The following is a 26,329-nucleotide window of genomic DNA, read 5'->3' on the forward strand; positions in this document are numbered from 1 at the left end:
CTTTGTTTCAAGGAAACGATCTGCAAATTTTGGAAGGCTTACCTGGCTTGGCATGGCCTGGCCAGTCCCTGCTGGTAAGAGTTTCTATGAGGTCCCAGCTTGTTTTCTAATCTGCAGGGGTCTTCATAACTCAGCACCTTCCTGAGACTGTTGGCTTGTAACAGGCTGCACTTGCTGCTTGCCAATTAATTTGTCAGCTCTGTAGGCCCTAAAAAGTGATTTTTAGCTGATAAAACCATTTTTTCCTGTGTCACTTTTGTCTTTCCTCTCCCTCCTGTCCTTCAGTTCAGGATTCAAAATCTGCAGATGCTCTAAACTAAGCATGACTCACACCTTCTAGTTTATTTTGTGAATTATCCAGCACATGATGTTGATGGGAAAGTCTTGGGAGTGGAGGGGGTGGGGAGCAAGAGATGGTTTTCGAGACCCAAAAGGAAATGCTTGGAGCACGCATGTGTGATCCCTGGGTCACTGAACTGGCTGATGTCCAAGAGCACAGCATAGAGGCCATGTGAGCCAAGGGGAGCCCTTGGGCCCTTCAGCAGATGTCAAAGCATGGTCTAAGACTTCAGGCAGAAGTGTTTGTGTGTGTGTGTGTGTGGGGGTGTTCTGCTGTAAGCCTTGCTTGAGAAGCCAGTGGGGTTTGGTGTCTTGCAGAGACAACGCGCACTCATGCTGCATGTTCCTGGACGTTACCTGCCTCTTTGTCACACACCTAAGTATCGCTAGCAACATCTAAGGCTGCCTTTGCACCTCTGTTGTGGTTACCTCACTCACTTTGAAGCAGTTTGGTGTTAGAAATACTGAGCTATAGAGCTGAGGTAACGCTGGAGAAAGCTAGTGAGGCAGGTGGCAGAATATAAAAAGGAAAGATTATTTAATTAAATTTTGGAAGTTGTTGTACCTAGAGACATTCTTATGTCAGCCATAACCGCAGGGCTTGCAACTGTGCTTGCAACAGCCTTACGTGCACTGATGCTTAGAAAGGCATATTTTCAGGGTGAACTCCTACCAGTGGAGAAGACCTGTATTTGGAGCTTGCAGAGAGGCTCTTCAGCATCCCTCAAGCAAGAGAGCTCCCTCTTTCATGGCACTGCATGGATTTTGCAGCCTACCACCATTGCAAAGGATGATGCTTCCAGCCATGCTTCTGCCCCTGTCCTGCCCTGCTGGCGCCTGTGCTGGCTATGGCAGTGGCTGGGATTCCTGGGCTGGCATTTCTTTCCTTCACAGCTGTGTCAAAAGTGCGTATCGCAGGCCTGCTTCCTCCTGCACCAAGGCAGATTGGCTTAATCAGACAATGGTAAACCTGTTGTTAATGTTTCACGCTTCACTGGACTTGCCAATCGTAGCTGCTGTGATTGCCCCCCTGCTGCCTGTTTGACTGTCTGATGGCTCACAGCCAGGGCCCGGAGATGGGAAGTCAAGTTAATTCACAGCAGTGAACGTAACATTAACCTTACCTTTCATTTTTCAGGCATACAGTTAGGGAATACGGAAATAGATTTCCCATAAATACAAAGCCTCTTGGAGAGGAGGAATTGTGAGTCTGTTGTCAAGCCGGGCCGTCCTGTTTCTCAGACCCAATGGACACAATACCTAATAACGAGTGTGCTGCGGCCACACTGAGACTGGGCAGGGGATGAGGACTAGCACCAATGAACCTTCATTTCAGACCGTGCCTGGCTGGTTCACATCTCCAGTTATTTCCTAGTTGCCTCGCTGGACGCATGTCTTCAGGGATGGAGGGTTGGTTTCCTTGGCCTCGTTTGCAGCTGCGGTCATGCTTGACTCAGTGCCATGGGCGCTGGGTCTAGGCTTGAGGGACTGCTCTGCACTTGCCATTGCCTCCAGGCTTGTTAGGGAGTTGCAGGTGTCCCCATCTCTTGCCACCTGGCTGGCTGACAGTGCTTCACTGTGTTTGTAATGGGATGTTCTCATCTTCCTTTGCACACTGTTCTTGTGCTGTTGGGACTTGGGAATGATGAGTTCCCAAGTCAATGATAACTTAGATGAGTTAGAGGCAGTCAGCCCAGCCAAATTTCTGACAGTGATGAAAGGTCTTCTCCTGCTGTCTGCCCTGCCAGCAACTTCAGCAGCACAAAGAGGGCTGTGTGCTTGAGCTGTCCGTTCGTGGTTTGTAAGAGCAGCTTAGTGGAGTGTATATGCGGCCAAGTGGTGGCTTCAGCAGTGCATGAATGAATCCAAACACACAAGCAAACCCTTGCTGCTCTCCTGCCAGCCTCCTCTGCAAGGTGCCCTCTGTGAGATGGGGACGCCGTGGAGCCCAGACACTTGGGAGCTTCCAGTGTGCACATCATGAGTAGCCATCTGGTTTCCTTCTCTCTGTACTGGATCTTGATGTGATAATCATCACTGTTTTAAGACCCAGACCCTGCATTCATGTCTGACCCCTGAAACTTGGTGGCTCGTCCCAGGTCATTGTCCCCCCTTGCTTTGTCCCTGTTTGCTTAACTTCAGAGACCCATGAACTATTTCCAGCAGATCTCTGGAGCATCAGGTAGAAGAAGCAGGCCCACCTATACAACACAACAGTATATGTACTTGGCCTTTCTATTTAAGGAGTCCATGCTTTCTTTAGGAAGATTTTAGTGGCCCATCAATCAAAAAGGGTGAAACAATCATTGCTACATTGTAGGAATCAAGCTCACTGGAGGAGATGAGACTGTTTTCGGGGCTGGTGCAAGACTGAAGAGAAGAGCAGCAGTGTTCTACCACGGCCCTCCCACTTTCTCGCCTGTATGCCAAGCATGTTTCTGTCAACATGTTTCTTCCCAAACAAAAGCGTGTCTGGGTGTGGGTGGAATGGAGTAATAAAAACCTCTGCACTAGTGCCTCTCTGGGGAGGATGGAGTAAAGGTCGGTCACGGTACTGCTGGTGCTGGCAGACAAGGAAGAGCTCGAACACTATAGGGATCAGAACAGTCTATGAGCCTGTGCAGAAAGGAGTTGGGAAGGCTGGCATGGAGTTTCATAAGCAAGCAATCTGTATGCAAAAAAATACGCAGCTCTGAAATGTTCATCCTTGCTCCTGTGCCGCCCGCCTTGCCTTTCTAGTACAGCTGTTCAGGCAGCTGTGCAGTGGACTTGCAGAGACCTATTGCAGTTGAAAATAACAATTCCCTCCCCTTCCTTTTTTTTTTTTTTATTTAACCTGTAAGGAGCAAGTGCTGCTTCATGAATATGTGGTGGTAAAAGCACAGTGCTAGGTTTGGGCAGACTGTGACTCTGTATTGAGGTGTCTTTGCTTAGCTCTGAACTGATAATAGGGCTCAAACCTCTGAGCTGGATGTGCCCTTCCAACAGGCCAGATGATGCTTGTTGTAAGCAGAAGGTGGCTGTTCCACAATCGTGCTATGAAGCTGAAGTAATTTCTGGGACCACAGAAATAAAGTGTCTATGGGCAAAATCCTGTTGCCCTGTCCCATAGGCATGGGATACATGTCTATGATCATGAAACATGTCTAAGATTATGAAACATGTTCATGACCGCCAAGCACCCTGATTATGTCACCTGTGAATAGCACCATTGCCTGCAACTCAGCTGTGGCTTTTCCGAATACGTGGCTGAAGGCAGTGTTCCTTTATTTATACACAAATGCTCACTGGATGTGTCTCAGTACTATTTAGTGTTTTGTGTCGTTTTTCCCTTTTCTAAAAGAAGTTGCAGTTTAAAAAAAAAAAAGCAACAACAAAACCTTAATTGCACCATCCAGAATTGTACAGGCTTAAAGTGAGTCACTATGGGATCATATAACTGTACTCTTTGTCCTCATCTCCACCCTCTGCTTGTCGATCTCCTTCCCTGAAGCACTGCTGTGGCTGTTGGGAGCTCTGTCATCTGTAAAAAGGCCTCCAATGCAGAAAGACTCAACCAAAAATTCTGTTTAATATGACAGAGGATAAAGTGATTATCTGACCTCTCAGTACACGCAACTAGAAACTCTTCTAGATATTTTGTGAAGATACCTGGGTGCAGAGGAACATCTTGATGCTTCTCTAGCAGAGCATGTGTGTCAATGCGAGGAGAGGGAATGCTTGTGGGACTGTGCCTTGGGAAGACATGGCTGCCTTCTCATTTCCTTGTAGTATTTTCCACCCTTTGTGGTGATGGAAATGTTTCATCTTGTCTGACTCTGAACCATTTCGTAAACGGGCTCCTCATAAATTTCCCTTGTAGTTTTGGTATGTTCTGGGGTTTTTGGTGTTATTTTCACTTTCTCTTCTAGGCTGTTGCTGTGCTCTGCTAAAGAGAAACCTTGGTCTTCCCCCAAGGTTTCACCTGTGGAGTGCAGTGACAGTGGCTCGTAGAGAGCTCCCTTTGCAGCTTCAGAAGCACCTTGTAGTTCTCTGCTTTGTGCTGTATGTTTCAAGTGGGAGATACTCCCCGTTCGGGTCCTGTTAAGCAGCTTAGCTTGTCATATTGAGGGAAAAACAAGTGACAGATCTCTTCAGTGTAAATTTTTCAGTGCCCCTGCCTTACACTCCGCTTGAAGCAGATGGGAACCCTGGGTATGGCAGATGTGCAGAGTGGGGCCCCATCCTGCGTTTCAGGGGCACAGGTCACAGTTTGTCCTTGGTTCACTGAGAAGCTGATGTGTACCTACCACCAAAAGGTGGAACCAGTTCCTGTGTGTCCCTGTCCCAATATGTATGTGACTTGTGTTTTGTCCTGCTGCCTAACATAACAACTTAAAAATAAACCCTGGTGTTTTTCTACAGTGTGGGTAGAGCATTCGTTTAAAAGTTCAAGTGTGAAAGTGATAGGCATTGGCAAAAATCTGCTCCTTTCAGACTGGTGCTAAAGGGAGCTCGTACCCTTCCCATTTAGCTTGTCTTTGGGTCATCTGCAGCATCTTTTTAAGAAGCTGTGGTTTTCCCTGCCAGTAACACTGTGGTTGATCCTATATCTGGGTTCTAGGTACAAATCCAGCATCTGCACTTGAAAAAGTCAATGAAGCTTACAGAAGACAACTGTAAAATAATTCCTGAGCTGGAAGAAATACCTTGCAGCGAGAGCCATGGAGCTCAGTCTGCTCAGCTCCGCAGAAGTGTCAGTGTGCATGCATCTTTGTGCGGAGAAAATACTATTCTCAGACTCTTTAACCTAGCAAAGAAAGTCATAGTAAGCACAAAAGCTTGACCTTGGCTTTAGCTGAACGTACTAAGTGTGGGTGGTGGTATAAATCTGGCTGGAAATACAGGGTTTTGTATAAAAGATCTGATCCGGTGGTGGTGTGGGCAATTCTGGTCTTAAACTATGAAGCAGAGGTGAGGGGAGAGGGGAGAGTGGAGAAGGCTGGTTATGCAAACAGGGACAGAAAAGTAAGTGTGCAGGAATAGCCACAAGTGCAGAGGGGGGGGAAAATGTACAAGTCCAGACCTTGGCTGGTAGAAAGCAAATGTGTCAGAAGTCTCTCTGCCTGTGTGTTCCCCTGACCCCTGTAGCTCTTTTGATGTTTTGGGTTTTTTTTTGTTGTGTTTTTTTTTGCTCCTGGTGCTAATTCTTTTGGCTTTGTTTCCCTGTCCAGTGTGTCGAGACTTTGCTGTTCTGGAAGATCATACCTTGGCCCATAACTTACAGGAGCAAGAAAGTAAGTAGCAATGATTTTTTGGAACAAACTGAAGCAAGTTTGTCCCAACAGATATCTGGCTTTGGTTTTGCTAGAGAAAAGTCCTCCCTGCTTTTATTTCATTTTTATTCTTTTTAATGGAGTATGGCTCGTTATTACTGTTTTTACTGTCCTGTAACACTGCTCTGCGTTCTGCCCCAGCTCACACTGTACCCTGCAGATAGTTGCATTTCATGTTTCAATTTTGTGCTCTCCTTTAGAGTTGAGTTTGTAATTTATGACAAAACTGCATGTGGGAGCGCACTTGAGGTTTTGTTGCTGAGCAAGTTTTTTAGAAATGACTAGCAATTGTGGAAGCTTCAAGTTTTATAGGCTGACCTGAGGTGCAACCAGAAGAGGTCTGTTTATTTACTTATTTCAGAATTGCTAATGCCTGCCTCTTGAAAGGAGCCTTCCTTTTAACACCATTTTGAGGTAGGGCAGCTGTAAACTCTAGGGTTGAAAAAGGAAGAAAAAAAGTACAGCCAGGAACTTCAAAATGACTCTTTTTTTAACATCCTTATCTGTTACTTGGGGTATGTTTGCATTGCAGTTTCAGGTGTGGTGGCCTCTCTGCTTTGCTGCGTGCCAGGACCATTGGTGTCTATCAGTACTAGGTGCTAATACTGCTAATACAGTTCCAGGTACTCTACCAAGTGTGCAGCTTGCGCTGAAGTTGTGCCCTTGTTGCTGGAACCTGAGACCACTGAAGTGGAGTTGGCTCTCAGCTGCAGCTCACGTAGCCATCTTTTCCTGCAGGCAGTATCCATGTATGGTAAAGGACTCGCTGTAGTACTCAGTTGCTCTGTTGCTAAATATAAAGGTTGTGAGATTCTGGAACTGATTATGTTGAGAGTGAGAGGAGTTTCTTCCTCTAGAGGTTCTTGAGAACAAATTAGGGAAGCATCCATCAGAAGTGGTTTAGGTTCAACTCATCCTCACTGGTCTCTGGTGGTCCCTTCCAGCCCCACTTTATTAATCTAGGCTAATTTCCTGTGCCCAGAAAATGAAATTTAAAGCCTAAATCTGGATGTGATTAAGGTATGCAGATCTTGGTTTGGTAACAGACACATGTATACAGCCTTGTCAGTGCTGAAATGTCAGAGCAATCTCAAGCTGCTAGCTTAATTTCAGTTCAGGACTTCCCCACCTTTAGAGATGTTACATGATGTTTCCCTACCAAAAACTGCCTTCCTTTCTGGCCTGGAATCTCCCTCCCACTTGCTTTGCCTTGTTGACACTGTGAAGTTCTGCAGGCTGATTTGGGGGTTCTTGTCTGTGTTTATTTTCAGTTGAGCATCACTTGGCAACAAACGTTCAGCGTAATCGTCTCGTGCAACATGACTTGCAGGTGGCCAAGCAACTGCAAGAAGAGGAGGATCTGAAAGCACGTGCTCAAATCCAGAAACACCGAAAAGACTTGTGAGTTTGGGATGGAGCTGTTGAAATGTTAGTCCTGTTTGATCAGAGCACTGAAATCAGCTGCTTTGATTTCAGTTGACTGACGGTATGTAGGGTTCAGGTTGATCAGCCTTTTGCTGTTGTTTCCTTTTTCCTTTGGCTCGCTCTTGCCATAAAAGTATTGATACTAGACTCGGACACAGAGTAATGAGGACAGAGTGGGGGTAGGTGCCCCTGGGGCCTGTCCAAGCCCCTGGGGCTTGGATTCTGTTGCCTGGCCACGGGAAGAAGCCTTCCTGTTTTGCTCCCTGTTGGCAAAGTGGGGTAACTTGGCCACTTGCATTGACCTTGTCCTTGGCTAAAGTTTGAGAAAGAAGAAACTGCACCACAGAAATACGCAGTATGACAGTGAATTCTCTCTCTTCTGGAAATTGCAGATATTGGTGTGTTTGCATTGTGCCTGAGTGCTTTTGAGGAACTGGGCACAATGATTTTTGGTGTTCTCCTCCACTGAACAGCTGACAGCCCCTGCTTGCACTTGCAGATACTCCAGTGTGAAGTGACCTGGGCAGAGGAGCTGCTGCCCCAGGGTCATTTGGTGGAGATGGGTGTTGGGGGACAGGCCTTCTCTTGCAGTCACTGACTTGCATAGCAGCTGTGGGAGGATGTTTAATGAGTGATCCAGTTTGCTCTGCAGGCGTGCCCAGGCTCTACACACCAGATCTAACCCTGTGACCTATGACTTGCCTGTCTGTGCGCCATGGCTCTTAGGCTGGCAGAGCTGGTGTAGAAATGAAACACGGTAATGCAGGGCAAAACAACTGTACTTTCTAATCCAGAGTTGACATTGGTGCTTTTCTTTGGTTGTTTTTTTTTTTTTCTGGTGTCCCATGTCATGTGTGTCCATTTCCCCCCCCCCCCCCCCCTTAAATCTCTTGCAATGTGTGAAATGTAACAAATGGGTCCTGTGAGAGGGCTCAGTTAGATCCTGATGATGAGGGACAGGAGCTTGCCTTCTGATGGGTCTCCCTGCAAATGCAGGGTCTGCAAGGCAGGGCACATCTCCGAGCAGCTGTGCTGCCTCCCGGCTTGTGTCATGCTCTGTGATGCCACCCACCAGGTACGGTTGGTGGTGGATCGCAAACCCTGGGTGGCTCATCTGGCAGAGGCAGCAATGGAGTAGAAGAGCTCTGTATTGCAGATGTGTGAGATATAGGACTGGCTTCAAAGGAGCTGCTCATAAAAGATTTGAAGCTGGGGCGTGACAAATCAGCCACTGTTTTCAATGTTCCCAGCGTACTCAGGCAGCACTGGTTAAATAAACGTGTCTTTCTCAAGTCTGTGCTTTCTTTCAACAGCTTTCTTTTCAGTACCAATTAGAGATGTAAGCATGTAAATAATGACAAAAATTAATTTTGTAGGGCAGAAATTTTTCCTTTTTGTTACTTGCTGGGAACTGCAAATGATTTTCTTGTTGCAGGACTTGGTAAAATGGGATTTACGAACTTTGTAAACCAAGTTACAGGCAGAACTCCTGATGCAAAATGTTGTGTCAGCAGCAGTTCTGCTCCTGAAAGCATGAGCTCTTCTGCCAGAATAGTAAAAAAAACTTGGAGACATCCTTTTGTAATTGGATCTTTTACTTCCTTAACGCTCTCTATGTTCCCACTGTCTCTTCCTTGTACAAGATCAATGTGTTCTGGCAACAAAATGAACCTTGCTGTTGTTGCTTTCTGTATTGTCTAGGACAGTTTGACACTGCAAGGTGATGGGAGGAGTAAAGGGGGAGGACTGGGTGGTGTTTAGGAACAGGGAACATACTAAAGCTCTTAAAATTTCAGGCTTTCTTCTGTCCTTCAAATCCTAAATTCTCTTGGAAGGATTTTGTGAAGATAAATGAAAGAATAGAAATAGCTTTAATTCTCTTTTTAAGAATTCAAGGAAGCATCAAACCTTACTTTCCTGCTTCTTTAAAAGCATCTCACATCTAGCTGAGCAGCCTGCACAGTGCCAAGCATAGTAGCAAGGTTGCTAAAATAACTGTTGGAAATACCACAAAAGTATGCTCTTCCTCATTCTGCTCCCAGTGCTGTGATGGTTCTGTTACACTAATATGAACAGTTCCTTTGAATGGTTGCTTTAAATCCTGGGTTTTTGTGTTTGTTTTTTTTTTCCTCCTCATCTGGCAACAATTATTTGCTACAGCCAATGTGAACAGGAGCTTTCTGATCACACTGTCTTTTTTTCTTCTCTTTTTTCCTAAACTGATGTAGAGTTTCCCTGACACTTAACACTCCTGGCTGCCCAGGAACAAAGGCCATCTAGGTGGGATGTTCAGGCATGGTGCTGTTTATGTTGCTCTGGCTGATTTCTCAGGACTGATGGGCACTTGAACTCACACTAAAGAAACTGAAGGACAAGAAGAGCTGTCAAAGTTCTTTAACCTATTTTCTTATGCTCTTTGTTTCAACTTGACTAGCTTATGTTGAATAACTAATCAACTCTCAGTATGTAATTGCCACTGAGCAATAAATCCCAGAATCTAATCCTTTGTTGCTGTTCAGTGATTCTTAGGGATTGATATGATGTATTCCAAGCTGCATGTCATCAGGAACAAGAAAATGCTCCTGCTTTTGCATTACTGCTGGTGTTCTTTGCATATGGAGAGGCAATGACCTTGTTGCCTTGGCTCTGAAAGACTATTAGCTGTTTCTGTCTCCTGTTTATCTGCAGTAAGATGTATTTTAAGCATTTAGCAAGTCAGTTGGTGTTGATGAACTTGGCACCTTAGCTGTGCTCACCGGTGCCAGGGGAACTGAAGACGTGTAATGCCTTGATATGTCTGACCTTTCTAACTTATTTTCTACCTGGATTCATGTCCTCTGAGGCTGGGGTTGTAAGGGATTCACTATCTAATGTCCACTGACAGTCTGCTCCTCAGTATTTGCATATTCAGCTATTGTTTTGATGAGGACTGGTTCTCTACTGGTACCACATTTACCAAGGTCCCTTTTTATATGACAGGTTAAAGGACTCGTTTTCCTGCTGTGCGAGCTCATGTGCCTTTAGACAGGTCTGTCCTTGGACTCAAGTGAAATGTACGTAGGCACATGCACAAAATGCCAGGTTTTGTTACCCGGATGAAAGGAACTGATCTCTGAAGGTGTTTGACCTATTGATAACTCCAGCCCTACAAACACTGAAATTCATGGGTGCCTTCCAGGACATCTCTAGACATGGGTCAATTTAGGAATATGCACAAGTGTTTGTGAGCGTGGTGGTCTGGAAAAGGGAAGAAAATGTCGTGTTGTGACACTGACATTGGGTTCATATGAATAACATGCCATGCCCAGTTGCAGGTCTGCTTCTAAGGAGCATTCGACAGAAATAAAGAAGCTTCTTTTCCCTCTTGCTGCATATTCCTTTTCCTTCCCTATTATAGGTTAGTTAATTCTTGGTGGCATTCGTCCTCTAAACCCTGTTCTTGTTGCAGTGTCCTTCCTCCCCATCCTAAGCCACATATCCACTCTTTCTGTGTCTCTTATTCCTCTTCACCTTCCGGAAAAGAAAGCTGTGTGGTGCCACTGACTGCTGCAGCCATGCCACTGCTGTTTTGCTACCAAAAGTGCTTGTCTGCACTTACTATTTTAATTTCCTCTGCTCATGTCCTAGACTTTTTTCCAGTTCTTTGCCTCCAGGTTCACTAGGTCATTTATGCCATGATCCTTGCTCAAGCCTAGAATTAGTTGCTCCAGCCCACATAGCACAGCTTTGACATAGCTGAACCTGGTTCTCTTGAAATATTTGCTTGACTTCCATAATATGCTCTTGGTAATCCTCCCATCACCTATCTAATCATTGCCAGCATATTCTTCCGAAGATTGTACTCTAAAAAAGCAAGCTCTGCCTGTTGCTGTTCCCATTCTCATCTCCTATGTCTTGCCTTTCAGTAGTCTCAGTTGTCGAGATAGCTTAGATTGATTTTTCTGACCTGTTCAGAGCTAGTCTTCGGCGCAATTTCAACAGTGCTGGAAAAAAAGCTCTTAATCTGTCTTCTCAAATCCCCCAGCCCTTTTCTGGGTTGCCCTAAGCAACCCCTGGCTATTGTTCCAGCCTGTTTGCCAGGCATCAGAGTGTGCAGCTGAGTACGGCACAATTCTTGCAGATGCTTTCTGTATGACGTCCCTGAAATACGGCCTTCCTGGTCTATCTGCAGAGTCGGTACTCTTATTTCAAGTCTCAATTACTCTGGTATCTCTCTGTCCCCAGTTAATGCAGTCTTGTGTTGCTCCCACATCCGCACTGGTACTGTGACTATGGCTCCCTTGCTCCTCATTTTGATGCATGCTGCTCTCTTGCCTCTTGGCATCGGTTCTGCTTTTGTATCTCATCCCACCTCAGCAGCATTTCTCATTCATTACTGAACTGCCACCTCCAGCCTCTGCTTGGCCTACGTACTGCGTTTTGCTATCAGCATTTCTGCACTTTCTCCTTCTTGGCTTTCGCATGAAAACCACTTCCCAGAAATGCCGGCATTAACCGTACCCCTGAAGCCCTCTTTTGGCACAGTGTGTACAAAAACTCCTCAGCAGAATTAGACTGTTTTTAGAGACTCCTGTGCACTACCTTGGCCTGCCCTATCTTGTGGATCCTACCTCCTGTCTTAGCAAACTGCCGGTGAAACTGTTCTCTCTTGCTTTGTACTTCGATTGTGAATGTTTTGGGAGGTCTTTTATGAATTTGGCCAGCAGTAAGTACAGGGAGTCCTGGTCCCTGGTGAGGATTCATAGGCTCTGCATTAATACCAAGAAATAATTCTTCTGTGTAAATCAGGTGGGTTCTGTAGCTCTTTTATCCCTTCCTCCAGGCTGGCTGATGCCTGTGACTTTAGCTGCCTATAATCCTTGTCTCCTTGCCTTCTAGAGAACGACAGGACTGCGAGATTGCTCAGGAAATCCAAGTGAAGCTGGTATTTGAAGCAGAGCAGCGCCGCAGGCAAGAGGAAAAAGACGAGGTAACCTTTAAAACTCCAGGGATGGCAGGGCTATTTGCAGCAGCCCTTTCAGTGTAGGCATTTCTTGGTTGTTTGCCACAGGACTTGGCTTGCATGGTGCCAGTCCTGGTCCTCATATCTTGGTGTGCACAGAGATTTTGTGGAGTCCTGTTACAGGAATAAGATACAGTCGTATTCCTCATGCTTGAGGGTCACAAGGGTTGTTCATGCCAGTAGCCTTGCAGACAAAGAGGGCAAGGAATAGGTGGGTCTTGTTGGGGTATCATTGCCCTGGTGTAGGAAAGTGTAATTGTTTATGCAACCTGAGATCTGCTTGCAAGGAGACAGGTGCTACTTTTGGGAGAATCCTGGGTCATGATTGCTTGGTCTTTGGTACAAAGACTTCAGCAGGACACTCAGCCCAGCCATCCATCTCTGTCTTCTCCATTACTTTCTTTCACCTTCAGTTTAGTCTTTCACAGCCTGAACACCCTGGTGCAGTTTCTTGCTAGCAGATTCCATTTGTTATTGCAAAATATTGCTCTGCTGCTGTTGCTTGAGAGTGGACAGTGTGGCTTGTCCCTGGTGTTCAAAGGATTTGTTTGGCTTGTTGACCACTTTATTGTGCTGGCCTGTCAGACTGTGTGTTCAAGAAAGCCACAGAGTGGAGGAACACCTGTGTGAGCCTGGAGTGTGGCCCCATTTTTGAATACAGTTCCTAGTTTCCTGGGAAGTATGAGTAGTCTAGGATGCTCAAGAGGTACCTAGTGGTATTTTCTCTGTAGGAAGGTCTTGATCATAAGGCTGTGTTTCCTGGAAGAGCCTAGAATAAGAATCTGTCCTTACCTGGCAAATGCATCAGTTTGCTTGTGCAAGACCTTATTTTCTTCCTATACCATTAAGTTCAAGCAAGTACTTAAAGGTGGCTCAGGCAGACATGGAAGGGCTTCCAAGAGGAGCTTGTGGTAGCGGGGGTGGGAGGAACACTCCAGCTAAGGGATTTGTGCTATAAATGTGACCATCTGTCTCACTCTTATTGGGAAGGTAAAGGGGATGCAATAGTAAGTTGGCTCTGGGAATTGCACCTTTCCTTCCTGCTTTGTGTAGAGAGCTGCTGGGATGTCAGCAGTCTGACAGCAGGTCCCTGCAACCTGTCAAACCAGTGTGCTGACCGTCTTGTGCTGTTGGGAGCAGCTTTCAAATGAACGTGGCTCAAAGCTATGAGAAGCTATAAATATTCTTTATTTTCCTGCTGGTGTGTGGGAAGTTCTTAAGTGTGGCTGAAACGTAGCTGTGGACTGAGCTAGGCTGCCGCTGGTACCAGGGTGTGGCACTACTGCCCATCCTTGCAACAGTACTTCTGGAGAGCTTGAATTGATCCTGCTTCCCTTCCAGGGTGCCCCCAGTGTTGTTTCTTCTGGGTGGGCTTCTGTGCTGATGCAGAGCCTGAGCAATGTGAGTGAGGCTGTGTGGTGCCCCAGATGTTTGTCAGCTGGCAGAGCAACACCAGAACCACTTCTGTAGTCTTCGGCACAGCATCTGTACATGTACCTTGCAGGACATCCTGTAAGACACCAGTACTGGCCACACACTGAGCTAGTCTTGTATGTCTTACATGAGGGTGATGTAGCTGCCCAGCGTACGAGATAAGTCTCTTATCAGCAGTGGCTAGCAGTGCTATGCCAGTGCTGTGCTTGAGACAGATCTAGTCTGGTGCGCAGGGTGTTTAAATGAAGTGGTAAGCCTACCTGCTTACAAGTCTAGTTTGTAGGAAATGGTTTGTGTGGATTTGCAAGTCCTGAGGTGTCTCAGTCCTGGAGATAACATGCTTAAGCCCATATATTTGTAGACTTACTGTACTTGCTAGAAGAGGTTAACCTTGTTAGGGGAAGGAAGCTTTTGGGTTTTTTTTTTTTGTAGAGAGTCTGTGGCATCCCCGGGTCCTCCACAAAGCTGGCTACTGAGTAGATCTGATCTGAATCCTGAAATAATAGTTTGTACTTGAAAACCCATCTAGTGTCCTCCAGTGCTGGCTTCGCTCTGGAGGGTGTTGGCTCTTAGTGTGCATTTCAGCGATGACTTTCCTGCCTGCAGTGTACACTTTGCATGGCTCTGTAAAGGTCCTGAGGATTAGGGAGGCTTAAATGAATAGCACCCAAAGGGCTAGCATGCCCTGCTAGTATCTTCCAGCTTCTCTTCCTAGTGTCAGACTAGCTCCACTGACTCACAAGCTTCTGGGCCCCATACGAGCAAGCCCCAGGGAGCTGTTTGCTATTGCTAGATCTTGTTGATCCATTAGTCATCTCGAAAGAAAACCAATTGGGAAAATGGAGTGCTGTTCTCTTTGGCATATCTACCAAAACTGCAACAGAAGACAAACAGCTGCAGTCCCCGCAGTGGTCCTGCCTTGTGCCGAGCCCCCTCCTCTTCCTAATGTCGCTTTCTATTTTCTTTTCCTTCAGCCTCTGTCTGTCAAATTGATGCATTTCCCTGCCTGGCATCCTACAGTCCCTGTAAATTACAGCTGGTTTGAAGCGGGTTCATGACTTGCTCTGGGAACCCCTTCCAGTCAGAAGTGCCTTTCGCTGGAGACCGGCTTTGCCTCTGTTTTTCTTTCCTTGGCAGAGTTCAGGGCAGAGGTCCAGCCCACTTGTGTGAGTGGGTGTGCATTTGTGTGACTTCCAAATCCTTGCTGAAAGCCCAAGGTTGCACGCGCAGTCCCTTGTGCAAAGCCCTAATGGCCAAAGCGTGGCAGGCTTGTGAGCAGGTGGAACAGGAACCTGCAGGTCTGCCATGGGGTTGGCAGCTCAGCGGTGGGCCTGGGTGAGGTTGGATACTGGTTGCTGAGATGGTCCCATGTGTCAGCCACTAAGTTGGAAGCCCCATCCAGCCCAGGGGTTGAATTTGAGAGTTACTCTGTTGTTGCCATGTCTGAAAGATTAAACTGTCAGGATTTTTATAATTGAATAGAGAATATGAAGAAAAGAATCTGGAGATATTTTTCAGAGGGGAAAGGTAATGTCTGTTTTCTTGCATCTCTGCAGGACATTGCCCGCCTCCTACAACAGAAGGAACTGCAGGAGGAAAAAAAGCGCAAGAAGCACCACCCAGAATCCCAGGGACACACAGGCTATGAACACAGCTATTATGCAGAAGATGGAGGTACGTTTCTGCTGGATAAAGGATCAAGATCATGGCAGTATAGGTGAACCTGGCAACTCTGGGAGATTTCCCTTATCCTACAGTCCTGCATTCAGTACTGTAGCATTACATCAGCTTCCAGGGTCAGGATCAGACTTCATTCTAGAATCAGGAAATACTTAAGAAAAAAAAAAAAGGAGAAAACAATAATTTTTCATGTCCTAGAAGATTGCCTAAAGGACAGGGATGGGGTGTCTGTATGTGCAAGTGTAAGCACACCCATGCATGCATATTTTGAAAGGCCTTGTGGAAAAAGACAGTAGCTGATGGTACTGATAAGCCACAGTTACTTCTGTGTAACACCACAAGCGTGCGGGGGAGAAATTCAGATGCAATTCCATACTTGCATTCAAAGAGAAACAGTTCTGTGTGCTCATCTGCGGTGCTGGCACAGCTATGTCTGTAATGGAATAAATGCTGGTTCATGGAACAGCCTTTCAAAAATAACTCCTTACAGGTATGTATCCAAGCGTTCAAATTAGCACGACTGCTTTGAATGACTTACTGAATAACAAGGTCATCTCCACAGAATGTCCCTGCTTTAATTATCATCTGAGACTGTATGTTGTGGAAGAGATAGGACCCACAGCACTGTATTGCTTTCTCTTGGTTGGCTTTTATGATTAAATACAGACCTTTAAATTGGGAGGAGTGAATCAGGGTGTGTTTAATTATGGAGCAATTTGGGGATGGCTTTGCTGTGCACTGGTGGTGGTTCTTGTGTTCTTTCTTCAAAAAAAAAGGAGTGGTGGGGAAGAGACAGGCTGCTTTTGATTAACAGATTGTGAAGATGAAGACCAAACCTCTTATTTCTCATTTTAACGTCAATGCCGTTGGTGATTTTACATGTCTTTTATTTGAGCTTACACAAAATATTTTAGTTTCAATTCAGAAGTTCAAGGATGACCAGGAAAACACAAAGCACAAAGTGTGAAACAGTAACCAAGAGGAAACCATGACCAAAAGTCCTGCTGCATGTACAGAGCTGAGATCTTGGAGTCTTGTGGCCAACCCACACTCCAGTTTTTCAGAATTAAATGGGACAAATCCCTAAAATAATACAATATAGGTAATAGTGTTGCCATGCAGAAGTGGTAGGAGAGGATGGATTTTGTAACAAATCAGCTGACAAAAGGCTGTGACTCTGAACTGCTACCGTGGTGTGGACTTGGAGAGCAGGGTATCTTGTGGGTCTAATTTTTCTTCCTGCAGTAACTAGTCTCAGAGGTGATGTAGAAGGTGTTCTGCCTGACCATTCACAGAATCACAGAATGGTAGGTGTTGGAAGGCACCTCTGGAGGTCATCTTATCCAACCCCCCTGTTGAGCAGGCACACCCAGAGCAGGGGGCATAGCACCATGTCCAGGGGGGTTTTGAATGTCTCCAGGGAAGGAGACTCCACACCCTCCCTGGGCAGCCTGTTCCACTGCTCTGTCACTGTTCATAGTAGTGTGGCTCTTAATCCTTGCTCATTAAAAACTAGAAAGGGCTGGAGTGGATTTTGATGACTGGATCATCTAGTCTGTTGATCTGGAACCTCTTAAATAATTGGGTGCCATTTGATTAGGCTTCAGCATCCTCTGTTTGTATCATCTTCATTACTTGTGAACTTAACCCAAACAAAGCCGGAGTTTTTTTGGTTTTAGTCTGTCTTAAGATTGAGTAAAAATGTATCCACATTCAGGAGGAGTGTGGATTAGGGTTATTGCTCCAGGGCAATCTGAGCTCTTAAAAAGTGGAAAAATAAACATGAAAAGAGGCAGACTTCCTCCCAGAAGTGTCTGTGCCATGAAAAACATTTCTGCATTCGCTCAGTCACTTGCTACTTGAGAGAGTAACACCAGGTCCTAAAAAGAGTGTTTATATGGCCCCTGTGGAAGGTGCCTCAGGAACCGGTGCCTGCTGAGGGGTTAATAGCCCTGAGATATCCCAAAAGCAAGCCGTCTGCTTGGGCTGTCTGGCATGGTTGTGTTACCTGCAGCGATCCTTTCCCAGCGAGGCTGTGCTTTGCTCTTTCGTGATCTGCTCTCTGCTGCTGCGTTTATTGAGTTTTCCTTAATGACAAAATGGAATTAATTCTTACACTCTTGTTAGTATCGTTCAAAAACTGACTCTTGCTTTCAGGCTCTGGTCTCTGTTGTTCAGTAAGTCACTTAGATTGTTTTACTGGATATTTGTTTTCTGTAAATCATGTGAACGATATAAAACCGAACAGAAAAACCTACCAGTTAACAGGAACTGCTGTGGTTACTCTTACAGTTCTTGGATTTTTAAAAATATACCTGTTCTGGATAAAAGTAACACAGAATTGTTTTCAAGGTGGATTTTCTGTAGGGTATATTTTTGCTGGCTCTGAAAATATTTCTTCTGAATAGAATGACTTGAAGGGAACATTCAGTTTTGGTGTGGGTTTTTTTTTTTTCCTGAAATCTGGATGACTCTAAGGAAGGGAGAGCTATTTAGTAAAACAGAATGCAGTTCATGTGCAGTGAAATCTATATTTAATATTTTTAGGTACTGTAAAAAACTCAGCAGTGGGAAGGAAAGTCTTACAATGCTGGTTTTTTGGTTTGTCTTTTTTTTTGTATAGTTCTGATTCAAATCAGCCTGTGCTTCAAGGAATTTTTTTTTTCTTCAGAAATACACCTTCATTCTGAAAAGCTGCTGTGGAGATAATAGTTCACTAAGTGCAATGGTTTTTCTTAGCAAATAGGTTGATTAGAAAATAAATTGATCAGCAGATTGTATATAGGCAGACTGCTGCATCCTCATGGTTGTCAGGTTGTTTACTCAAACTAAAAGCAAAGAAAATTTCCACCTGCTTTCTGGAAAGCACAGAGGAAACAACCCTGCCAAACTGCTGAGTAAGCAGCTTTTCCAGCTACATTGCTGAGGTCAGGAGCCCGGGTTTTGTGAAGTCTTATCCCACCCTTAAATTTCCCTAGCCCTGTCTACAGTCAGAGCCCAAACTTTTATATAAGGCAATGAGTAAGTGTGGGCCCTGAAAATTCTGGGTCTGCAAGAGATATGCGGCAGTCTGTGGTGGAAGATATTTGGATGCTGCAACTATCCATCATCTCGTTCTTGCTTTTTTTTTTTTTTTTAAAAAAAATCCTATCCCACTTGTCTCTTACTCTTCTGCTTTATGTGGGCCTTCCCCCTGTTAAGTGAGGCTGTTTTTTCTGATGAAGAACCTTGTGCCTGAAGCCAGGGCAAGGCACCTGTGCTCATAAACTAGGATCCAACCTGACCCTCTGCTTGGCCCCTCCTGGCCTTGTGCCCACTCCCTGCCGTTGCTTCCCAGCCTCACCTGCATCTTGCACCCTCCTTTGCACGCCTTTCTCTGGTGGTTTTCATATCCTGCAGCAGTGACATGTCACCAGGAGATGAGGTGCTCTGGCTGGTTTTCAGCCCCAATGGCATCACTAAAAGTCCATCTCCATGTTGACTTGTCCTAGTCTTAGAAGGTGCTCAGACAAGCTTTCGGGCTGGACCTGTGCTTTCTGCTCCAACTCCGTTGCCTCTCATGCTGCTGTTTCACTCTGTCCTGTTATATCCTGCAAGCAATATATCCCATTATTCTTCTTTCTGATCCCATCGTGCTTTGCCTGTATTTCCAGCTTCTGCTTGCATCAAGCTCCCTCATCTGCATGCTGTGAGTCTGGCCTCGCTGAACCACAATTAACCCCCACACCACTAACCCACTCATTTGTCCCCCTCCATCGCTCAGAGCACCCCTGGGGTGACCACAGAGAGCGGGTTTCTGAGCCTCGCATGGCACGCAGTGGTGACCGGCGCATGCGCCAGCAGAGAGAGCACCGAGAAGCGCCCTTGCCTTTGTCCAGTGGTGCCTCTAAACACAGGCATTCCACCTTGGGGGATCATTGGACATCTCCTCAACTGAGTGAAGCCAGCAATGGCCATTGGCAGGAGTGGAAATCGGCCAACCAGGGAAGATCCAGGCGACACCCCAGCCTCGACTTGGAAAGAGAGGCTGAGCACGGCACCTACGGCCACAGCGATAGCTGGGAGCTGCGGGAAAGGAGAGCAGCTGGCAGGGAGAAGGCTTGGAGACCTCCCAGTCTTGACCTGGAGTCAGAGCATGGACTCACAGACCAGGTGCAGTGCAGCCGAAAGTCAACAAGACAAAACAGAGAAAAGCACCTTCCTCTTTTTGAGATGGAACTGGAGGCTGAGCAGGAGACCTGGAATCGGGGCAGCAGTCAGCCGGTGCACCCTGAAAAACACAAATCTCGTCATCAGGGCTGCTTGTCACACAGGAGGATGCATGACGAGAAGCTCCATGATGCTGAATCTAGAGACGATCATAGGAAGGGTGAGAGGAGAGACTGCAAAAGGGCAGGACACAGGAGACGTTCTCCCTCCCCACACACTATGAACCAGGGGAAGGTTGGAGACTGCCAGCGAGATTCAGGTAACCAAGCGATGGGGAAGGTGTATGTACACGGGGGAATGGACCTTTGTGTGCCCCACAAAGCGCACATCTCTGTTTCCTTTGAAGATGCTTATCTCTAATATCCAGCTGCAACGTGTACAGGGTGAATCCTGCCAAGGTTCCTCCCTAATTTAGTGAGATTCTTCTTATCAGTTAATGTTCTTGCTCTTTTTATTTCCTGACATGTTCCATGACATCAGACAGGATAAATAAGAAGGTATTGTTGGAAATGGTGCCTTTGGTATTCTGTATTTAAGGAAAAAAAAACACCAAAAACACACACAAAAAAACCAAAAACCAAACAACCAACAGCAAGCATTTGTTTTTATGATCTATTTTGTGCTGTGGTCTCCCTGAACAGGAGAGAAAAAAAAAAAAACATAACAAAACCCCAAATGTTATGATTACACTTGAATTTTGTTGATTCAGGATGCAGGACTGTGAGTAAGGACAGTTTGCTTAAGCACTAACAAGACAGCAATTTCCGTCCACTTATGGAAAACCTGCTGGTAACATAATCAATTCACTTTGGGCAAACTTCGGTAGTGGCAGTAGGTGTCCAACTGGGCTCTATTTGTAAGATGGAGTTCTCGTCAAATTCTGTACAAGTGAGTTTTTCTGGGAGACATGTACCTGTGTAGTTCTTGTTGTCCAGTAATACTTGGCTGACTGGTGGGCTTTAAAGGTCCAGATCCATCTTTCTGCTTTTAAGACCACACTGGGGGAAGGGGTGACCTGTCTCTTAGTGAAAATAGGAGTTTAGAGACTTGGATCTATGTCTGTCCCAGCATGGGAAACTTGTGCTTTAAGCCATCTAACTGGTCTTCGCTTGGATAAGGCGGGGATGATAGTATGTGTCTGTCTCTGGAGATGCTGGGAGAATTATTCTTCATCATGCAAAGGTTTTCTTTGGGGACATGGAAGGTGTTAATCAGGTCTTTATATATAATCAGGAGGTTGTGATTTGCCCTGATACAGTGTGACTCAGCCTTCCATCGCACTGAGTCAAAATAGCCAGAAGCTCACATCATCTTCCTGTGGGCTGTGGTCATGGTGGGCTTTGTGCTCCCCTGAGTGTGGGCAGAAGTGATGTGGAAGTAATGTTTATTGTTGTCTTCTGAGCAAATAAGGCCTGGCACCAATCAGTGTGTGAAGAAAGCTCAGCCTCGGACTGGCCAGCAAACAATTCCCAGAAACTTATTTTTATTCTTCATAGACGTTAATGCTGTACAGGAGCCTGTTGGCTGCACTGTTGTTCATTCCAGCATGGTAAAATGGTGTTTGCCTTGACCTTGGTACTCTGAATAATTTAACTCTAACCAAGCTGGTGAGTTTCGGTGCTGGCCAGAGATTGCAGCTCTTCACAGCTTGGATTGGTCAAAGCGTGCTGGGTGAGGCCAGGTCATACACTTAACCATAACATGCCAAAGCTGAAGTTTTCTTCTTATGCTGAGATGGTTTGTAAGAGGGGTGTTAATTCCTTAAGACCATTGATCAGTCGAGTCAAACAAAACAAAAAGCAGGAAACTCCATATGCCTCCTTTAATACCTGTAGAAGTGGTGGTTTCCTGTTCCAGGGTTTTATTCCGGGTTGATGCATGAGGTTTCTGGCCCTCTGCAGTTTGAAATCTTCGGGATGCTTGGTAGAGTATGATGTTAGTCTGCTGGTAGATGCACAGAAAGTTTTTCGAGGTCAGTTGCTTACTTCGTTTTTCCCTTGGTCTTACGAGATGGGAAGGAAACTGGTAGGTGGCCCAGTAAGATCTAACAGGTATTTATTATAAATGTGTAGCTGGAGGCATGAAAGTTTTGAGTGAAACATTATGGGTTTGAGGTGGAAGAGACACATCTGGAGTTTTTGTATACTTTAGACACGAAGCAGAAAGCTCATTTAGATGTCTAAGATGTCTGAAAAATACAGTTCAGAATGCAGATGGAAGGAGAAGGCATTCGTTGTATGTGAGTGAAGTCATGCATTTTATAACAGGGATATAGTGAGACTCCTTTGGGCTGATGCAAATAGACTATGGAGAGACTCTCAAAATGCAACATTTGAAAGCACTTGGAGATGGTTTGTCTTAAAAATAAACACACAAATAAAACTCTGTACTCATACAAGGTTCAGTTCTTGCTTTGAACTTCAGAAATGTTTACTTGGCTGCTTTCTGACTGTGAATTGTAAAATACATGGGTCAGCCCAAGGAAGAAATTGTCTGAAACGTCATGTGAGCCTGTCGCAGGCAACCTTTGCAGCCTGTGTCACTCCAGTGGTGTGTTCACAGACTGCTGTGCTCCTGACAGGTGCTGGGCTGCTCTCTGCTGCCCTGTTTTGCCAGTGTATTTGTATCAACGCAGAGTGTGGAAAAACTACAATTCCTTGCTAGCATTGCTGGGACAGCAAAGACTGCTTCAAGGGGCATGGCCTGTTCTGCCATGCAGTTGCATTTGTCATATAGGACATGGTGTATCAGGTATTTCTATATCCCTCCCTAAGGTGTGTGCTGCACCCCAGTTAAAGGTACTGTCAAACCAGCAGTCTGGCAAGTACACTGTTATGGCCTCTTGTTCCCTTAGGTGGGGCTTTTGCAGGTAGCTGAGGAGATGGTGGGGATTTCCTCAGCAAGCATTTGGAAAATGGTTGAGTTGATTGTTTTCTCTCACAATTCACTAGGCACTAAGTCGAGGGGGACAAAGCAAGCCATGTATGATACACCCCGAAGGGAACAGGAGTTGTCTGATGAAGAGATTGCTAGGAAGCTGCAGGAGGAAGAGCTCCTGGTAAGTAGAGAGGATGCATCAGTCAACTCAAAGGAACTGAGCTAGCCAGTGATGACAACTTGAATTTGTAAACCTTTTGTATATGATAGTGACTTTAAGACCTAACATCTTTCTGCTGTGCATTCTGGTAATTAATTACCTTTGTCTCCCATACACACACATATGGAGTAACAGCTGGCATCCAGCCAGTAGAGCCCTATTGTCTGAAATAAACACCCCAAAATTAAATAGTTGAAGCAGAGTGGTATTAAATGAACATTTCTAGGCAGGTAAATGTGGCATGTAGTCAGGCTGTCTCACTTCTGGGCTGACCACACTATCTTTGGAGCAGGACAGCAGGGTGGGCAATGCATTGTGGTGTGGCCTGGCAGATAGATGAGGGAAATACTCAGCTGAAGAGCTGAAATGACAGTTTGGTGTTGGGTAGTGAGGTAAGTATTTGAGGTAGCTAAGTATATTTGGAGAGGATGGCGGTGTATTTGTATAGGCATCTACTTGCCCAGCCCAGGAGGTTAATGGGTATGAATAATTCAGAGGCCTTACCCTTTTTTTCTCTTTTTTCTTCTCCCCACCCATCCCCCTTTTTTTTTCTTCCAGGCTAATGAGGCAGATCAGAAGGCAGCTCAAGTAGCCCAAGATGAGGTGAGCAAGAAGTCAAATGTTTGCGGTATTCCTTTACTTGTGGAAGCTACTAAACCCCACTTGTCCTCTGTGACCCTGTAGTTGTTCATTTCACCACTTAAAAGGGAAGCTCAGGGCTCCAGTGGGGTTTGCTAGCTGGTTTTCATGTATATGCTCAGGCTGGCCAAAGAGGGAGTTGTGCTGCACGTTGCAGCCATGGCAGAGGAAGAAAGTTCATGGTGCTGTAAGAGCATCTCTTGTAACTGAGCCCCAAGGGAGACTGTCAGAGATGCTGTGAGATGAACACTACCACTGAAGGAAAATGGGATAAGGACAGAAAGCCTCTGCAAACAAGTTCTAGCAAATCAGGGATCAACTGGGCATGCTGCATGTAGTCAGTCTTAATTCTGCCCTGTCACTTGATCTCTGATCATAGATGGGTGAAGTGCTGGCTTTGCCTGCACCCTTCCCATTCAGCAGTTGTCCATAGGAAAGGGTTTAAATAACTCAAACCCGCAAGAGCAGTAAAACCATCTGGCACACTCTCTGTATTTTCCCTTCTAGGAAATTGCTCGACTCTTGATGGCCGAAGAGAAAAAGGCTTTCAAGAAAGGGAAGGAGAGAGAAAAGTCTTCCTTTGAAAAGAGGAGGCATGAACAAGACTGGAAGGTAAGTCAAGCTTCAGGAGGCACCACAAATGAAGTGCTGTAATGCTACTTGTATTTCCAGAGGGAGGTGAGGGTGTGTGGTGAGAGCAAAAGGAGGGATGCAGACTCTCGCATCCCAGAGGTCTTGCTGCCCGTTATTCAGCTGCTTCCTAAGCCTTTTGGAGCCACCTCCTTTGTTCGATGCTCTTTGGCTTCAGCCTAAAGCAAGGTAAAAATTGGCCTCTGGCCTTGGAGGTTGGCACTGAATGTTACAGCAACTTGTGGCCTCCCTCATGCACTGTCAGTCATCCTGGTGCAGGACCTTGCTCTGCTGAAATCCTGACTAGCAATAAAAGCAGTAGTTGGTCCTGTTTGTGCACCACAGGTATAAGGGCAACACAGCTGCTCCAGTTGTCACTCTGCTTCATAATGAAATTGGCTCTATAATGAAAGTATGAGTGTATCAAGCGTAGGTTTTTGCATGAGTAATACTACAGAGGCTTGGCTAGCAGATGTGGAAGGTGATAGGAAACAGATTTCGTGGTCTGTGCTGGTAAGGTACTAAAGGAGACGTGTGTTAATCTTGGGGCCAGCTGGAGGTAGCTCTGTTTTCAGCCTCCTTATTGTGTTTGAGTGGTTGCAAGAGCACAGCTGTGTGCAGCTCATCCCTCGTGCTCAGCCCAGTCATGTGCACAGTCATTACACACTGACTGCATTTGACCCCAGCTTTGGGACGGGTTCCCTAGCGCTGTCTCATATTCAGAGCAAAAATTGAGTTTGACTCAGCAAGGCTGATGAATTTCATTTACTGGATACTAGTCCTGATACTGCCGCTTGCACGTGTCTGGCTGTAGTTAGTTTTGTGTATAAACCAAGCATGAAAGGACTGCATGGAGCTATGGCAGCCTCAGTGTGTTGGCTGGTCTCTTGCAAGGCACACAGGTGAGCTGCTTTCCGTTCTTCCCATCAGCATGATGCAAGCGAGTCCACGCGCTCAAGGTCAAAAGAAGGGCCTGAAACTCAGCGACACAAAGGTGACAGGTCTTCAAGGTGAGCTTGAACTGGCTGGTAAAAATGGGGAAATGGAGTTGGGAAGCTGCTCAGAAGCTGAGTCCCAGGGAGAAGGGGCTTGGTAGAGAGCAGAAGTTTTAGCACTGAAAAGAGGTGGAGGGCACAGAGCTCGTGAGGTGTTCAGTGATACGTGTCGCTCGCTGTGCTCGTGGCATTTGTCCATATCAGTCTCCCTGCCTGGTGCTGAGGGAGATTGATGAGCTTGTGCAGTGACATTTGTTAAATGGCAGAGAAACATTGAGAGAGTTAAAGAGCTTCTGGGGATGTGAAACCAAATGTCATCTCTGGGCAGGAAGGAGTAATTGCGATGCATTTGTACAGCTGCTCCCTTGGGTTCTTGCTCCCAGTTAAGCCCTGTACATTGCTGCTATGTGTGGACACCCCCTGTAAGCAAGTATGTTGTGCTTTGGGGTACCTCATCCCAGAGCTGATGGGAATGTGCTGTAGTGCAGTGCTGCTTCTGAATCATTGGGTACCCTGGCCTGATGTTCCCCATGAGGGAGTGAACCCTGGAAGCGACCCCAGTGGCTTTGATTTCTAGTCTAGATATAAGACTAGAAATTCTTGTTGAATTTGCAAAAGAAACCACAAGTGAGGTGTGTAGGTGGAGACTGAGAGATCTTATTAAAATATTCTGGGGATAAATCTGAGCAAGTATTGAACACTTTACAACGCTGCTGTTCTAAGTGAGGTTTGCATCAAACTTCATAATGGAAATTCTTTGTTTCCTGACAACTTGAAACCATTATTAAAAGGAAGCAATCCACAGAAATAGTAAATACTGTGCATTTCTCACTGCAGAAACAGTAACAGCCTGTGCTCAGAAGAGCTCTCTGCAGGTGGGAAGTCTGGGCCAGACACAGGTTGCATCAAACTGACAGAGACAGACCAGGCAGCTGAGATGTTACTTTTGCAACACTGTTATGCCTTTGAGTATTTTTTTTCCCAACACTTCTTTCTCATTATGCTTGGCAGGTCACAGCCTCTCCTTGATGACTTTGAGCACGCTCGCTATTACACAAGCCAGCCCAGCCCCTTGCGCCAGATCCCCAAACCTGAGCACTCTCCTAAAGGTAGGATTAAGCCCATGGTTGCCCTGGCACTTGGGTTACTGTGGATTTTTTTCCTTACATAAGCAGCCTGCAGGATAGGGTGTTTGAAAGAGATGCTAGTAGAGAGGAGGAATGGGTATTATTGCCCCAGCAGGCAGGTGATGCTAGTCAGAGTTCAAGTTGTACTTGCTGAACACATTGCAGGCTGAGAGACCAAAAAGCTGAATTGGTTTGCCTTGAATTTGTCACGCTCTCTGCCTGTCTTCCATGATCTCTTAATGATGAATGACTGTAAATCCAGGCAGCAAATGAAGGAGAAATAACGTGAAGACAATGACATGATGTATTTTAGGTGACTCACTAGTATCAAACCATCCAAGACAAGACAAAACCTCACATCACCCGTCTGGCAGGCAGAAGGGATGATCAGACAGAAGTGTGTCCTAAGAACAGGCTTGTTTCGTTCCTGTAGCATC

At 45.8% G+C, this 26,329-nt stretch overlaps 1 protein-coding gene across 3 annotated transcripts in view; it reads left to right on the forward strand.

Annotated features, from left to right (window-relative positions):
- CCDC50 (coiled-coil domain containing 50) overlaps positions 1-26,329 on the forward strand; it is a 44,670-nt gene that overhangs the window by 11,880 nt on the left and 6,461 nt on the right. For 2 of the 3 annotated variants that reach the window (XM_064457594.1, XM_064457593.1), the window contains exons 2-11: positions 5,553-5,615; positions 6,926-7,055; positions 11,958-12,048; positions 15,072-15,189; positions 18,959-19,663; positions 22,356-22,462; positions 23,060-23,104; positions 23,648-23,752; positions 24,701-24,780; positions 25,777-25,874. In XM_064457594.1, coding sequence (XP_064313664.1) covers positions 5,553-5,615; positions 6,926-7,055; positions 11,958-12,048; positions 15,072-15,189; positions 18,959-19,663; positions 22,356-22,462; positions 23,060-23,104; positions 23,648-23,752; positions 24,701-24,780; positions 25,777-25,874 — 1,542 coding nt within the window. The remainder of the gene's footprint in view (positions 1-5,552; positions 5,616-6,925; positions 7,056-11,957; positions 12,049-15,071; positions 15,190-18,958; positions 19,664-22,355; positions 22,463-23,059; positions 23,105-23,647; positions 23,753-24,700; positions 24,781-25,776; positions 25,875-26,329) is intronic. The other variant, XM_064457595.1, reaches the window with a different exon arrangement.

This window comes from Phalacrocorax carbo, chromosome 7 (assembly GCF_963921805.1).
Source record: "Phalacrocorax carbo chromosome 7, bPhaCar2.1, whole genome shotgun sequence".
Classification (NCBI taxonomy): Eukaryota; Metazoa; Chordata; class Aves; order Suliformes; family Phalacrocoracidae; genus Phalacrocorax; species Phalacrocorax carbo.